At 34.3% G+C, this 16901-nt stretch overlaps 1 protein-coding gene across 1 annotated transcript in view; it reads right to left on the bottom strand.

Moving 5' to 3' along the window:
- Positions 1-2147: 2147 nt before the first annotated feature.
- The window catches only part of LOC145672078 (neuronal synaptobrevin-like), an 89231-nt gene continuing 74477 nt past the window's right edge, over positions 2148-16901 (bottom strand). Inside the window, exon 6 of the mRNA XM_081741330.1 lies at positions 2148-3697. Within this exon, the coding sequence (XP_081597456.1) occupies positions 3549-3697 (149 nt within the window). The 3' untranslated portion in view covers positions 2148-3548. The remainder of the gene's footprint in view (positions 3698-16901) is intronic.

Genomic DNA, 16901 nt, shown 5'->3' with positions numbered 1-16901 from the left:
TTATGGTATAGAAGTATCGGACACAAATCTTTCTTTTTGCTTTGTTTGATATTTTTAGATCATAATGATTGACGCAATAAGATGTGAGTTAAAATTTGTAGTTGATAATTTAAGAAAATCTCGCTGAGCAAGATAAAAGTTCCCACGGAAAATTTCGGTAATTTTTAAATGATAGTCATATATTCAAGTTAATTAATATTTGAAATCATGCGTCAGTTTAGATCCATAAATCATTTAAAACATTCAGAATTAGTCGTATACAAGAAAATATTATTTAAAAATAAATATTTATATATCTTTCCGTAGAGATAACTTGCTTCGTTAACATATTCGATAGTACCTTCCATCTTCCCGGAAAATACAGGAATGTTATTTATTTTCGTTTTATTTAATGAAGAAATCTTTTTCTTTTTAAAGTTTAACTAAAAATATTTCAAAAAATTAGAGACTCGAAGCTACTCATATAAGAAAATATACCTATTTAAAGCGTTGATGATTCCTCCATGACAAAGTTGAAAAATACTAGCACATTTCCTAAGAGATTTTTTTATTAAAACCGTGTCTTGCAAAATATAACAGAAGTATTCATAATAGACATTTTTATGAAATGATGACATAATTAAAATATAGGTGCATAGTATTTACTTCAAATTTTGGAAATTTTTGCAGTAAAATTTTATCAGATTTTAATAAAATTCCTTGCAAAATTCAAAGAAAACGATCTAGGATGCGAAACTGTCACACAATTAATATTTTAAAATAAACGTTACTTGGTTCAGCGATTTGTTTCTCTAGTTCAAGTTATGTAAGATAGCAATTTAAAATGAACCAGTCAGTTATAGTATAACTCATTGATTATGTTATCATCTAATAGACAGGTTTGGGTATTTTAATGTGTTCCTATTGTAGCATAGTTTGTAGAACAGTTTCTTTTTATTATTTTATTATTATCAATAAAAACTAAACTCAATCTCAATCTCAGTTCTAGAAGATACTAAACCAAAAGTATATTAAATACGCCATAGCGGTATAGCCAGTAGCAGATGGTGTACTTTTTTATCAGACAAGCTGAAGGATTATTTACGACAGATGTGCATAAGTATATAATACAAAATTTCTTAAAATACGTGATTGTTGGCTCTACTTTGCAGAACAAGTGGAAAATGAGTGGCACAAGTCACTTTGTATATTGTATAAAGGTATTTTTACATATATAACTTTATGGTCTGTGTGGCCTAAAAGGGCTTGCATAAATGATTCATTCATTTTGATAAGGCTATATTTACAAAAGCATTACACGTACACATATGAAAGATATTTGAAAAGAACGACAAACTTACCAAGTTCATACGCCTTCTACAAATGTTCAATATGTGCCCCTTTGTTGACACGACACACGACCAGACGATACTCGAGCTTATTCCATACATTTTGTAGCATAGTCCTGTTAATTGTCTGCACTGAAGCACTGATGCGTTCTTTGAACTCGACTAAAGCTTGCGGTAATGAGAGTACTTAAACAAGATCCTTAACGTACCCCCACAGGAAGAAGTCGCAGGGCGTTAAATCAGGAGATCTGGGAGGCCAGGGGAACAAAACTAGGTGATTGCCACCAATATGCTCAATTCAGAGATGCGAAAATTCATCATTTAGGTAGTCATCAACTGGGATGTGCCACTAAGTCGAGCTCAAAGAACGCATCAGTGCTGTAATGCAGACAATTGACAGGACTATGCTACAAAATGTATGGAATAAGCTTGAGTATCGTATGGACGTATGTCGTGTCACTACAGGGGCACATATTGTACATTTGAAGAGGGTGTATAAACATGGTGAGTTTCTGGTTCTTTTCATATATATTTTATGTGTGTACGGGTAATACTTTTGTAAATATAACCTTTTCAAAACGAATGATTCATTTATGCCAACCCTATATGATTCATAGCCTCTGCATATTATTCTGAAAGCTAGCGATTCAGGTAGAGTCTTTGTATAGCATGCTGAGTTACTTCTTTACAAAATGGAATTACACCTGGAGACTTCGTAACTCTTCTTCTTTAATTACTTAAGGTAGTTGATGTTTAAAAGACACCAAGCTTATTATAAAATAAGGGCAATAGATAAATAGAAACATCTTACAGTAAACGTTTTACATTCGTAGTCTTTTATTATCAACTATACAATATCTCAATGCAATTACTTTGCCAATATATTTATCTAAATTGTTGTCATAAATTCAAACATTGAAGCACCGTAAAACAATATATATATTTGTATGTATAACACTTCCATCTACAAATTCCATTTACTTGTATATCCCATCAATCTCTTCGTAGGCACGTTTTTCTTTTTTTCTTTTCTTTTTTTTTTTTATTCTTCTCTCTTGCTTTCAATAAATTCAATAAATTTCATCGCAGACATAACAATGATCAGTTCTAAGGCATTCCAGTTCCAACAACAAATAGCAACATTTAGTTTGCCATTTTCTTAAAACTTTTCATGGTGTTATCAGTAACTAAGTCAAATTACTTTTGTTTTAACCACACACTGTATGAAAAAATATTCCATATAATTGAATAGTCACTAAGTTAAACTGAATTTCTATACACACACAAAAAAATAAAACTATACACGACTTCAATATTTAACAATATTTTCTTTGTTTTTATAAACGGTAAGTCATGTGTCGAACCAATATTTTTTCAACCTGATTGAAAACGCACATGAAACCGTTTGTTCTTCATATACAACTAATCCTAAACTTGTTTGAATTTAGTAATTATAAAACAGATAAAGAATGCAATATTTATAGATATCTTTTGCTGAATTTAACACGGAGCATACTATACGAATTTGTTTGTTAATATATACTTATTATTATGTACATTACATATATATAAATATATATATTTTTCAACTTTCTTATAGTAATCTACATGCTATATGAACAAGCTAATAAAAAGAACAAGAATATGTATATATTTATATTTTTATATTCATATGTCGGCATTACTTACGTAATATCTTACATGTCACACACATATATTCATACGTATTCCTAAATTTATATTTATTTATATTTATATATATTGTCTGCACTGTGTAATGTCATGCTCGCGAAACTAAAAAAAAAAGTATTGAAAAACGTGTGAGCAAATTATACTAACAACAATAATAATAAGGAGCTATTTTATGGATTCTAGTAGTAATTTGGAAGTACTATTTCCTCTGCGATAACATCATTAATATATATTTTATTTTATTGATATAATATGAGCATTTTATGTCCCCCGCCCAACCCTTTTAATAATATTGTAGACAGTTAAATATACGCACCTTGCATGCACACACATATATGTAAGATACCTGGCAACATTGACGCGAAAGAATTCTAACAGTAGTAGTAGTAGAAGAAGAAGAAGAAGAAGAAGAAGAAATAGAAGCTGTGAAGAAACTAAAGAAGTAAGTAGCATGACAGAACACAGTGACACATCGACACCAAACCGCGAGCGAACCAAAAAAAATGACTGAAAGACACGTATCATGTTTTATTTTGGAGCCCCTCCTGCAGCTGTACCAGGGGCGGCACTCCCTCCAGCAGGGGCAGGCCCAGGCTGTGGTTGTGGTGGTGGTGGTGGTGGTGGATAAGGATACGGTGGAATTTGCTGCTGAGGATTGTTCTCTGGCATGAATTTAACTACAAAGACACAAAGAACGCAAATGTCACATATAATGACACATTAAAAGTGTGGTATATAAACACCACATATAAAGGATGTCTGAAAAGTCCCCTGACATAAGATAACTCTGTTATTATCAGAGTTACAACAAAATGTGAGAGGGGAAACTGTCTCCAAATATGATGATTTCAATCTAAAGTGAAGGAATTGAAGGACTACCCATTTGGGCTGTACACTCTTTATGCGCCTAATGTTAAATGAAAATGCAACGTTGTCATTTCCTGGGCCCACGACATAAAGTGAATGGAGTCATGTTTTTTGAAATGGGGACTGGCAATCGACAATGTTAGCTTAAAAGACAGTAACTTCATTCACTTATGTTGTAGGTCCAGGTAAATGGCAACGTTGCATTTTTATTTAACATTGGGCGCATAAAAATTGTACAACCCAAACGGCTCTTCCGATTTACAAAATGCCTTCACTTTAGATTGAAAGCATCATATTTGGAGACAGTTTTCCCTCTTACATTTTGTTGTAACACTGATAATAACAGAGTTACTCTATGTCAGGGGACTTTTGAGATAGCCTATATATAGTGCTCGGAACAGATATATAAATGTTAACTCATTTTATATAATAACGTTTTGATATATGTTAATATGATATGATCGTTATATTTTCTTTCTCTCGTAGCAGTTCCTAAGATTTTTACTAGAGCTGAGATAGTTATAATTTAAAAAAAAAATCATGGTAACTTGCATGCGCCTGAAGATTGATCAAAAGGTCACTAGTTGATCTTATTTTGTGCCAAGCTAATCTACTCACGACAGATTTTACCACTTTTCCTAATCAATTGTTATATAGGGTAGGAAACAACACCAAAAATCTTTGGATAATGGATCCTTACATAAAAACATGAAAAAAGAAATCATATAACAACATAAGTATACAAATGAATCCTTTCGTATCTGTAGCACGCCGAGTATTGGTCTGAACGGTAAATGAAAAGGTCATAACTCGAGAACGAAATGTCTGGTAAAAGAACATAGTGCTCATTTTGACCCTAGATTCTATTTAGCTTCCAATGGATGCGGGACGGGGGCCGCAACATGATTAGTTTCGAAGCACAGAAGAAGATTCATGAGGTCTTCTAGAAACGAAAAATGATAGATCAGGAACTGAAAATTGGCATACCAATGCTCTATCCCTTTTTCATGATTTTTTTGTAAGATTTTTATATCGATGTTTTAGTGTATTTCCTCGCCTTTTTCTTAGTCTATCAAAAAGTATCTTAAAGGTCATCTACACTCTCCACATCATATTCTTAACAAGAAATAATTTTAGAATGTTTAAAAAGTGGGTCAGTTAGTACGTATAAAATATTATTAGATGAACTAAATACATTACTTATTTTTTTTCAAGAACATCAATACAGTGCAGAAATTTGCATGCCATCAAGGATTCAAATTTCTAGCCTATAACAAAAGGTCCTGAAAGTAGTTGATAATTCTTCAGATAGCATATTGTAGGCGCTATCAGACTGGCCTAAATTTCTTACCTATAAAAAAGCACGTGGAAGTAGTTAACAATTCTTATCATGGCATTTTGTAGGTTCATTTTATAGGTAGGATCAATGTGATTTTCGTCAAGAGCCCCCAAATTACTTCACAAACTCCGCATTTAAAATTTTTTGAAGTATATTAGAAGCTAGGTACAGCGTTGTTAAGCTGTGATATGTGGTTTTATGCTGTTATTATCAAATCACAATTTGACTGCGCATATGTGGTTTTATAATGTTATTTCACGGTTACATTTGTACGATGTTACTTGCATCATTTCACTGTTACATTTGTACGATGTTTGAGAAAACAAGCCTTTTATTATACTATAACTCATATTACATCATAATTTATTAAGACGAAGTCAATAAGGTATTCCTTTTACCAACATGAGAATAGCTTATTTTAGAATTTTCCTGTTCCGAGCACTACGAGAAACAACTCTACTAGAAACACTCAAACATTAAAAACATAGCAATACTATTAGATTAAACATATAGAAAAAATCTATTTAAACATAAAACATATAAATACACACAGCCAACATCAATATCTCTTTTAGAATTTGAAAATTAAATTTTAGGAAGTTAATATCGCCTGTTTATATCATAAAAGTAATGAGAATAGAAAAAAAGCACAAAATAATAAGTACACAGATAGCCAATAGATCAACATTATACAAGAACATATACTATATTGAAGCATGTTTTATGATTATTAACACGTTAACACATACAGTATTAATATTTTGTAAATGTAATGTTTGAAAAGTTTTAATGTATAGTAATTTTGTTAGAAATTATAATTCAAACTTACGAATTTTACACTATAATAAGATTAACTAACAACATTTAACTTTTCTCCTTACCCTCATATATTAGCTTTGTTGACAAGTTTTAATTTGGTTATTAATAATTAATGGAACTTGAAATGAAATGAAATTTTTGAGTTTTACATCCCGACTAGACATCCCGACTATGGTTATGCCGACTAGACTAAAGGAGATGGTGATGATGAGAAATGAATGAAATTGTGAAATGAAGAAAGTAGGAGGAAACGGGGAAACTCTGGGAAAACCCACTCGCACGGTGTTTGTATACCACAAAGTCCACTTGGTGCAAGCTGTGATCAAACCAGGGACCCACGTACCAAAGGTGAACGCTCTACTACTGAGCCACCGAGGCCAGCTTAACATAACTTGTATATCGTATGAATGATAAATTCGGAAGTATTGTTATTAAAAGATAAGTATTTCTCTTATTGCCTGTATTTCACCATATTTTGCGTCTTATGTACCGTAAGACGGGGTTACTTTGCACATCAGGGGTTACTTTGCACAAAATATGAAAAGAGTTGCACAGTCCTCTGTCGGCAAAACCATGAACTGTAAAGAGGAAATTTCAACTGCCACCATGAGATAGAACGTCTAACTGTATTTTGGCTATAATTTTGGCGGTTAACATCAGTTCTAATTACCGGGTGGGTTCGTTGTTATAGAGGTATGGAAAGCAGTCACTATAAAGGCCGCCAAAATTTGATAGATATCACCTACAAGAACTTCCGTCAAAGTTAAGTTAGTTTCATAGAAAACTACTGTATATAATGGGACTTTGAAGCAATAGTTGAAATTGAAATGTGAAAGTTTTAAAGTCGTAAAAAAAAAGTATATCTGGGAGAAGGCGGTTTCAGCCTCTACTCCGGGTTGCTTTGCACCGGTCCAAAATGCCCCTCAGATAGGAAATTATTACTACTGGAAGCTCCTGCATTCTCATTTTAGTTAAATTTCCTATTTAGGTAGATGCTGGAATGAATTTCTTGTTGGAAAATAAAGTATGAACAGCGGCGGATCCAGAAAAGTAGTTCGAGAGGAGCTTCACTCACAAAGTCTTCGTTTTTTTAGTAATCACTAGACTTTTTTTTGGGGGGGGGGGAGCTTGCAGCTTATACGTATAAGAATAACTAACATTAGATTTTTTTTAAAAAAGAAATCATGCAATTTGGGTGGGCTTAATCCTGAAAGTCCCAAACCCCGTAAATCTTCCACTGATTACGGTTGGGATGATATTTTGTGGGACATATGCTGAACTATTAGAATGTGGTTCCTGTGCAGGGAACCAGAAAATACCTAATTTTCTTTACAAATATCGATAATTCAAACTAAGTACTGATACCAGTACCCTCATTCTAATATCAATATTTGTAGACTGCATGCAGTTTAGTGTAGAAAGTAAAATGTATAAATACTAAAGGGAAAACATTGCACAGAAACGTTATATTCGTATGTTGAACATACTTTTTTGTATCTTGTGCAATTTAACCCCAGCTATGGGGTTGCTTTGCGCCAAAGTTTGTTTCAATTACTATGGTCATACATAATGTTTACTAATGAACTGGCACTAATGTTTTCCTTATATATCTAGCTATTGTATATTTAAAATAGAGTGTTCTAAATCGTTACGTTTGTAAGCTACACGCGATTTTCTTTAAAATTGCTTAAATCTTGTGCAAAGTCTTACGGTATTTGAACATCTTTTGAAGTGAAGTTAGCCCTATCTTATGTATTTCAAAACAACTGTAAAACAAATGACTGTTTTAAAATTTGGAGAACATAACTCCTTTGAAAATTTAATATTGGAATTTTGAATACAGGTTAGTGGAATGAATAGGGTTCCCAACTCTGGAAAATAAAATTACCGGCACACCCTTAAAATTCCCAATGATATAGGCAAAAGTGTGAGATTTCTTTGTTCAGACCCATCCATGGGAAGGAAAATGTACTATCGTGGACCACCTGTATTCTGCATATCCCTAGTACATTCACTAATAAGCTTAATAGATACACATTGTGCTAGAAATGAGACACTGAAGTCGATATTGATCATTTTAGTGCAGCCTATTTACCAGTAATTGCCACTTCTTTAAAGTTATCGAAACAGATGTACAAAAATATGTTAATCCTAACTTGATAATTTTGGGCTTACAAAATGAAACTCACTCTTCAAAGTTATACTTCAACTACAGGAAATTGCTTTAAGAAGTCCTAAGGAAGGAAGTAGAAATTTAAGGCAAGTTGTCATACGCAGCAGCTAGGGACGTGAAACTAAGCAATGCAACAATTTGTACTCACGAAATATCTAAGAGTTATTTGCCATTTGACTACCAATATTTTTGTAATGTGAATATTCTTTTATATGTACATGTACGACTCCTATAATGTGGGATATTCCTGACATCTGTACACAGTGTTGGAAACTAAACACAGTCTCTTGGTCACACCTGAACCGATGGAAAAACAACAAAACAATACTAACAACGTTTGAAAGGTGATTCCTGACACCAAGATAAGACAAAAAGTATAGACCAAATTGTGTGCACAAATGCTTCCTTTCGGAGTTATAGGCTGCCGAAAACATGAAAAAATGAAAACTTTAAAGGTCCATAGCTCCAAAACTAAGAGTCCTACTGAAGTCGGGTAAAAATTTCTCTTAGGAACTAATATGAGCCATATCCAAATATCCATGTTTCAGAATCCTAAGATACTCACACAACAGTTTTTATACAGGGAATTTGGCTACGGAAGTGATCACCAGCTACCTCTTTAAAGATTGTTGCGGAAGTATCGCAGGATTCTGAAACATGTATGTTTGGATAGGGCACATACTAATTTCTAAATGAAATCTTGACCCGACTACGGTAGGTCCCATAGTTTTGGAGTTAGGACCTTTAAAGTACTTTTTTTTGTTTGTTTGTTTGTTTGTTTTCGGCAGCCTATAACTCCGAAAGGAAGCATTTGTGCACCCAGGTTGGTCTATACTTTTTGTCTTATCTTGGTGTCAGGAATCACCTCCCCAACGTTGTCGGTGTTGTTTTGAAACATCCTGTATACATATATTAGAATTTTCTAAAAAGAATTTCCAACTATGTTTGAATTATTCGCATGGGACACATGTATCCCGTTGGTAGTCAAAAGATTAAATTCATCCCTATATTTAGGCCGCATAATGATAACAAGTTATATACTTCTCTCTTTATTGTTGAAAAGAATGATGTTACACAATAAAATCTAATTATTATCAAATTTCTTATGTTAAATGAATGAAAAAATTGCTATAGATTAAAAAATATCGCTTAATATACAATACAACGGAAATTTGTGTCTCTAAAGGCACTGTTGAAGAATTTCGATGTTTGATGTTTTATTCTGGATTACAGATTTCAAAACACTGGTCGTAAAGAGGTTGGGAAGAAGTTTGTACCGGTTATCGGCTTTAATCAAAATAATAGCAATATTTCCGGCCAGGCTGGTGAAATACCTGCTAGTTGGGAACCCTAGGAATGAGGGATGAAGAAACAGTGAGCAGTTATTAGTGAGTGCTCTGTCACATACTGATTTGATTTCGATGTCCGTACTAAGATATGAACAAGGCAATATTAATGTTGAAAACATCATTCTATATGTACTCTGTACAAGAGATATACGTTATTTCAATTTCCGTTTAGTCACCAGAGGGATACCACATGAGATAACGAAACGGGGATTAGACAAAATTGTTCATTAGACATTACCAATCGCCCACACCGACAGACAAATTCTGTCGTTGAATCATTGTAGAGTAGCGAGCTTGGAAAAATATCAAGTCTAATCAAAGCAGCCGCTAAGTGTGAACTACATGACGTATTTCGATTTCCTCAAGCGGATGTTGATTAACCTAAAATTCCAAAATCAGCCAGTTCAGAAATCATAACCTACGACTTTCACAAACCACATGATTCACGCATTGCCTGCTCCCACAGTTTTCCACCATTGGCTAATCTTGTAGTGTAAGTGGGTAAGTTCTTCACTCTGTATTACGCCCTTCTGTCTGGAGAAATCGAATCACATTATGTAGTTCACACTTGGCGGGCGCTTCGATTGTATTCGACATGACTTCACACTTGTTATTCTAGAATGATTGAATATCAAAGTCTCTCTATCGGCGTTGGGGATTGACAACGTCCAATGAACAACTCTGTCTCATTCACGTTTCGTCATCTCATGTGGTCTTCACCTGCTGACTTAACAAAGGTTGAAAAACAGGTATTCCTCGTATTTGCAACAGGAACCAAAAAAGAATTTTCTTTCCTATCCCCACTTTTTCTTTTTACTGTTTTTTCTGAAACCCGTGAAAATAGGGAAGGTGAATCAGAAGCTTGGCTTAGTGGCTCAGTGGCGACGGTATTATAGCGTTGCTGGAAATTTGACTGCTCATGTATGTTTTCATAAAGTTATTTTCAAATCATAATAAATACAGGGTGTTTCAAAACAGCAACAAAACGCTTAGGAAATGATTCCTGATACCAAGATAAGACAAAAAGTATAGACCAAGCTGGGTGCACAAAAGCTTCCTTTCGGAGTTATAGTCTGCCGAAAACATGAAAATATGAACTTTAAAGGTCCTTAGCTCCAATACTATGGGACTTACCGTAGTTGGGTCAAGACTTCACTTAGGAGCTAGTATGTGCTCTATCCAAAAGTCCTGAGGTACTCACGCAACAATTTATATAGAAGGAATTTGGCTACGGAAGTAATCACCAGCTACCTCTTTAAAGATTGTTGCGGAAGTACCGCATGATTCTGAAACATGTATTTTTGGATAGGGCACATACTAGTTCCTAAGTGAAATCTTGACCCAATTACGGTAGGTCCCATAGTTCTGGAGTTATAACCTTTAGAGTCTTTTTTTTTTTTTGGCAGCCTATAACTCCGAAAGGAAGCATTTGTGCACCCAGGTTGGTCTATACTTTTTGTCTTATCTTGGTGTCAGGAATCACCTCCCAAACGTTTGTTGGTGTTGTTTTGAAACACCCTGTATATTCTCAATTTTGACCTCCAAAGATTCCATGCTCTTTAGACAACCTGATATTTCATACAATTTTTTGAATATAATGCAATATATCATATACAGTCTACAGCCATATAACCAGGCTCTGAGGCTCATATTGCTGATATTTCGCGCAAGCATAAAATTTATTTTTTAATTTATTTATTTATTTATTTATTTATTTTATTTTACTTTACTTTTTCATTTTCACTTTGCACTCTTTACCAACTCAAGTTGTAGGGAGATTGACCAAGTCCCTTAGGAAACAGTATACACACCAAGTGCTCAAGGATAAAACTACGCAAACAAATGCACATCACGGTGTAATAATGCAGCGAAGGCGATAGTAAATTTTTATTAAAAAATATGGTAAGAATTGAATTGCCTAATCTAATAATCGTCGCGCTCATAGTATTATATAAGTTATTAAAGCACGAATCATTAAAATTACGTATGAATAACATGTGAAAATTAGGTACAGAAGTTCTACATTTCCTATGCAGAGAAAATGCACATACGTCTCCGTTTCTGTAACTCTTAGGAAGGAAAACAATCTGAGGAAGGCATTATTGTTGTGCCGAAATGTTGTATCTACAGAAGTATAAGTAAATCTAATACAGAGGATGTAACCAAGTATTTTACACGTAGGAAGATTATTCCCTAAATAATGAAAGTTCTAATAATGTTGTATTAGGATAGTTTAGGCTATCATTTCCGAGATTTCCCTTACTTTTAAATTTGAATACCTAGCAATCCTAATTATTTCTAAACTAATATTTTTTAGCTTAAAATAGTACTCAGAATAAGTATTAAATTATATATATATATATATATATATATATATATATATATATATATATATATATATATATATATATATTAAAATGGATGAGGAAAATAAGTAGATATATTTGTACAGAAACCGCATTCAAAAGTATTTTTGGACTTCGTAGAAGATAAGTGACTAGCATACAATAATGTTCATTCTATTTTCGATAAATGACATTAAATGAAGTTGTATTGTTATAAACCTTCTTTAAATTTGGTGGGTATATCTACGTAATTCTACTACTGAATATGTAGTAAACACAAGTTCGGATTTTTTTGCATAATTGTAATAAATATCAATTTCATTATTTGAGTAGAACAGTTCACTGTTACATGTAAATATTAACTACGAGGCGCATGTCCAAAAAAAAAAAAAAAAGATCCGATATTTTTACGCGGGGTTGGCAACACTGATAAGTTGAGAATGCGCAGGAGCATGGTCTAGTATTTAGTATTCTGCGCTTGAAACAGAGATAGAATCGTCCGAGTAAAGTTGCGTATGCGCGTAGCAGTAAGGTGAAATGGTTGTCGTAATACAAAATCACGCCAAATCTGTCATAACCCACATAGCACAAGTACGTCCACGGGATGTCCGAGACTGAGCCCGCAACGGACGACGGGACATCCCGGTATTATCCGAATGGGCTCCCGGGACATCCACAGGATTTCCGCGGGAGATCCAGATGTCCGCTAATATCCCGGGATACGGAATATTCAACGGGACCACGAAGGGATGTCTATTGGTTTTCCCTCGGACCTCCTGTCCCATCTGGGACGTCCCGTGAACATCCTACATGGGAATCCTTCAGGACGTCCATGCGATGTCTTCTCATTGTCCCGATAATCCCGGGAACCGAATGGGATGATTGGGATCAAAATAGAACATCCCAGGGACGCAGTGTGCTATGTGGGAAGATTTCTGAACGCCAAGGGACAAAATGCAGCTGACATTCATCAGGAATTGTGTGCCATTTACGAACTGACAGTAATGAGTGAAGGGAAGAACAGGCAATGTTGCAAAGAGTTCCTGGAAGGGCATAAAGAGTTTCTCATCAAATGGTCATGACGATGAGCGTAGCGGAAGGCCTAGTGTACAAACGGATGATCTGGTGGAACGTGTTAACGAGAAAGTGTGATCTAATCACCGGTTCACAATAACTGAATTCACCAAAGAGTTTCCAGAAGTTTCTGCGAATATAATGTATTAAATTGGGACTGACAAGCTGGGTTACTACAAACGGTGTGCGAGCTAGGTGCCAAAAATGCTGACAGATGCTCACTACAGGGTAAAGGATGACAGCTGCACGTGATTTTTTTTTTTTTTTTTTTTTGCCAGCTGGAGGGGTGGTGGTGAGAATGACGGGGGATGAAACCTCCCACATAATGACGGGGGATGAAACCTTCGATCGCTACTGGGGAGTCGAAGCACCAGTCAATATAACGGCAGCACTCTGGTTCTCCTAAAGCGAAGAAATTCAAAGGGACACTATCAGTACAGCAAATCATGGAAAACGTATTTTGCGAACTAATGTTGTAATTCTTGTGGAATTCTTGAAACCAGGATGAACAATTACAACAGATGTATTGCCAAAAACACGGAATAATCTGCAACTTGCCATCCAAAATCGGCAGAGAGAAATACTACTCTCTGGAATTCTTCTGATTCATAACAACTTCCGCTCACACACAGGTGCCCGTAGTGTTCAGACAATTGAATGATTTCGAAGGGAACTATTCAATCATCACCCTTTAGAGCCATTAACTTGCACCCCAGCGATATCTTTCTTTTTCCTTCACCTCAAAAAGTGACTTGCATTGAAGCATTTCAAGGGCAGTGAAGTGCTCAAGACATCAGTTCTGACTGGCTGCACTCTCAGACAACAGAGTTTTATAAAGAGGGTATACGAAAATGTCTGGAGGTGCATGGTGACTATGTCTAAAAATAGCCAAGGTATGTATTAGTATATCAATGACAATTGTTTCAAATTTTAAAAAGAACACTTTTTTTATCATGCGCCTCGTATTTAATATACTTAGCAGAATTAACATGCTCTAACATTGAAAAAACAGGTCATGCACATTATGTTACCAATATCTTACGAAGCCATGCATTATCTAAACATTTTCGAAATATTTGATTTTGAGTTACAGTGTACATCAAATGATTTTGTTTTTTAGAGAAAACGACAAAAGCAATCAAAGCGATTATCACAACTAACAGAAGTACGACATTAATTGCGGTGTACCCTCTTGGTAGTACTAATGAAACATATAATTAATCGTGATAAACCTATAAAATTATTATTATTATCACAGGCTATAGTTTATCTTTAATAATTAGTCTACGGTCTTTGTCATTGTGTATCTCGAAACGTTTCCCATGGCTTCTGGCTAGTACATTTGTTTTCGTAGGCGCGATTTCAGTTAAGATTCAAGATTCTTTGCTATTGGCCTAATGTCGCAAGGGCAAATGAGGAGCTACTTAATGAAACAAAAACTAAATTAATGGACAAGAAATTTAGAAGTAATGGCATTTGGGGTCAAGATTCTAATTATGCCCATCATTTAGTGGAACATGTAATGCGACATATCAAATCCCTGCAGGATTACAGTTGTAGAAGACTCTTAACAGTACTTGTCTTAAAGAAAAATAGGTACAAATTACAACTGAAAAGATATTAGTTATTCTCATTATGGAAAGATATTTAAGTAAATGTCGAAACAAGGCCTTCAGGTATTATATCTTTCGTTCGCGTTCCTTAGCTTCGACAATAAACATATATTATATTATAATATAACACACGAAGAGTGGAAAAGTAACTGACTGGATCGAGACTCGAACCCGGGACCTCCGATATACCGTGTCGATGCGGTAACCTCTACGCCACCTAGTCCTCTTCTCAGAACTACCACCCACTCTCTCACTCCTGAGGTCGGTGGGCTCATTTCGGACCACGTGGGTTGTACCACAGAAACCTCTGCTGTGATTGGACAATCCTGTGTTCATGTACCGAGCACCTTATGACGGTAGGCAGCAAGAGCGTAATGCTGGCTATATTGTCTCCTGTATGTATCGAAATAAACAAAATGTGAAGCCATATTTCTGTACTAACCGTGGATCCTGAATTATGAGGGAGGACGGAAAGAGCGAGTGCTTACCTTTTTATATAGCCTCAGTTTTTATTTATTTATTTATTTATTTTACGAATATTAATTTTGTTATTAATATTGCATTCTCATCTCCCTCCTTGCTTACTTTTACTTCCACATATTTAAATATTTTAATATAATACTTTTAAAATAGCGTAGTACTTCTTTCTTAATGCTTTAGTATCCTAACTTTTATTTTCTAAGCAAATTAAAGCAAAACAAGACAAAAAGATTAAATTTATAAGCATAATTAATACTAAACTTGCTATTTCTTTTATTTACTTGTTTATTTTTTTAACATGGTTACTTTTGTTGATAAGTTGGTTATCTCTTTTTAGTACAAAATTTGTTGAGAAATTTTGCAAGTTTATTGTTTTGTTGGATAATTGTAATATTATAGTTTAATAAGTTTTATCTTTTTTGTTCAGTTCTTTTTAGTAAAAATTGCTTACATTAATCCCTTTGAGAAATTTTCAATTAGATTGATTTTGCGGGAATTTTCTTGTTAATCAGATAAGAAGCACTCGAGTAGTTGTTTAAGTCCTATTTTAATAGTAGGTTCTGTCTTTAAAATCTTTGAATTGTATCATAATTCATCTCCTGTTACAAACACCACGGTACGAGGGACTGCAAATAAACAGCTCAACAACATATGAAGGTTTTGGTATCTCTATATGATATACAGATACATTACGCAAAAATGATGTAAACGACTGGAACTTATCGACATGTGGGTGTGGAGAAGAATGAAGAGAATTAGCTGAGTCAAGCGGAAAACGAATGAGAGAGTGTTAGAAATGGTGGAGAGAAAATAACAATTTTAAATGTTAAGAAGAGCAAGAGAAATTGGTTGGGACATTGGCTAAGAAGAATCTATATCATGAGGGACGTGCTAGTGGGTATGGTGGCAGTAAAGAGAGGGAGAGGGCGAAGGAGACTACAATTAATGGACGATATCAAAACAGAAAAGTCGTACGTGAAGATGAAGAGATTAGCGGAAGACCGTGGAGCGTGGAAGCTTCTCAGTTGCAGCAAATGACCTGCCAATAATGGCAGAATACGATGATGATGATGATGATGATGATGATGATGATGATGATGTGATATAGGATATGTCCATAGTTATTACAGTTTATTACCATTCCAATGAAACATAAAATAATTACTGAAATTCTCAATGTTCTATGAAGCAGAAACAGGGGAATTTAAGATATTTAGAAATGAAAATTCTAAAATGGAATATGTGCTGTCACTAAGATGGATACGATCACAAACAAAGAATAGATGGCAGCACTCATAATAGATTTTGAAGAAAGTACAGAAAAGATTATAACGATATTGGCACATCATGAGAAAAATAGAATTATATAGGCAAGAGAGTGAAAAAACGGTGATAGAAGCTAAAAGAGGGAGAGAAGGGTCAAAAAAAAAAAAAGATTGTGTGAATAAGGTTATGAAAATAAAAAGAAGAGGATGTGTGGGACCGTGCAAAAGCGAAACGAGCCTCAGAAATGTGGACTTCGAATGTGAATAAAAGGAATACGTCAATGTAAATTACAATAAAGATGGATCTATCAAATGAATGGACATCAAAGACTTCTAAAAGAAACATTCCGAAAAACTTTTATTTTAAATAATAATTCACAAATTAAATAATGTGTTTTTGTGAACAGACAAGATATTTTTTCAACACAATAAATTTGTGACGTTTGATTAGCCTGGAAACTTTCGCACAATCAGTCCAACTAAAATTTTGAGAGTAATAATGAAGAAAGTCCTGAATATACACCTTAACATGCGATATAAATCGGAAGTTGAACACG

This window comes from Thermobia domestica, chromosome 15, assembly GCF_964235325.1.
Source record: "Thermobia domestica chromosome 15, izTheDome1.hap1.1, whole genome shotgun sequence".
NCBI lineage: Eukaryota > Metazoa > Arthropoda > Insecta > Zygentoma > Lepismatidae > Thermobia > Thermobia domestica.
Note: the sequence above shows the minus strand (reverse complement) of the source record. Positions and strands in the feature narration are given on the sequence as shown.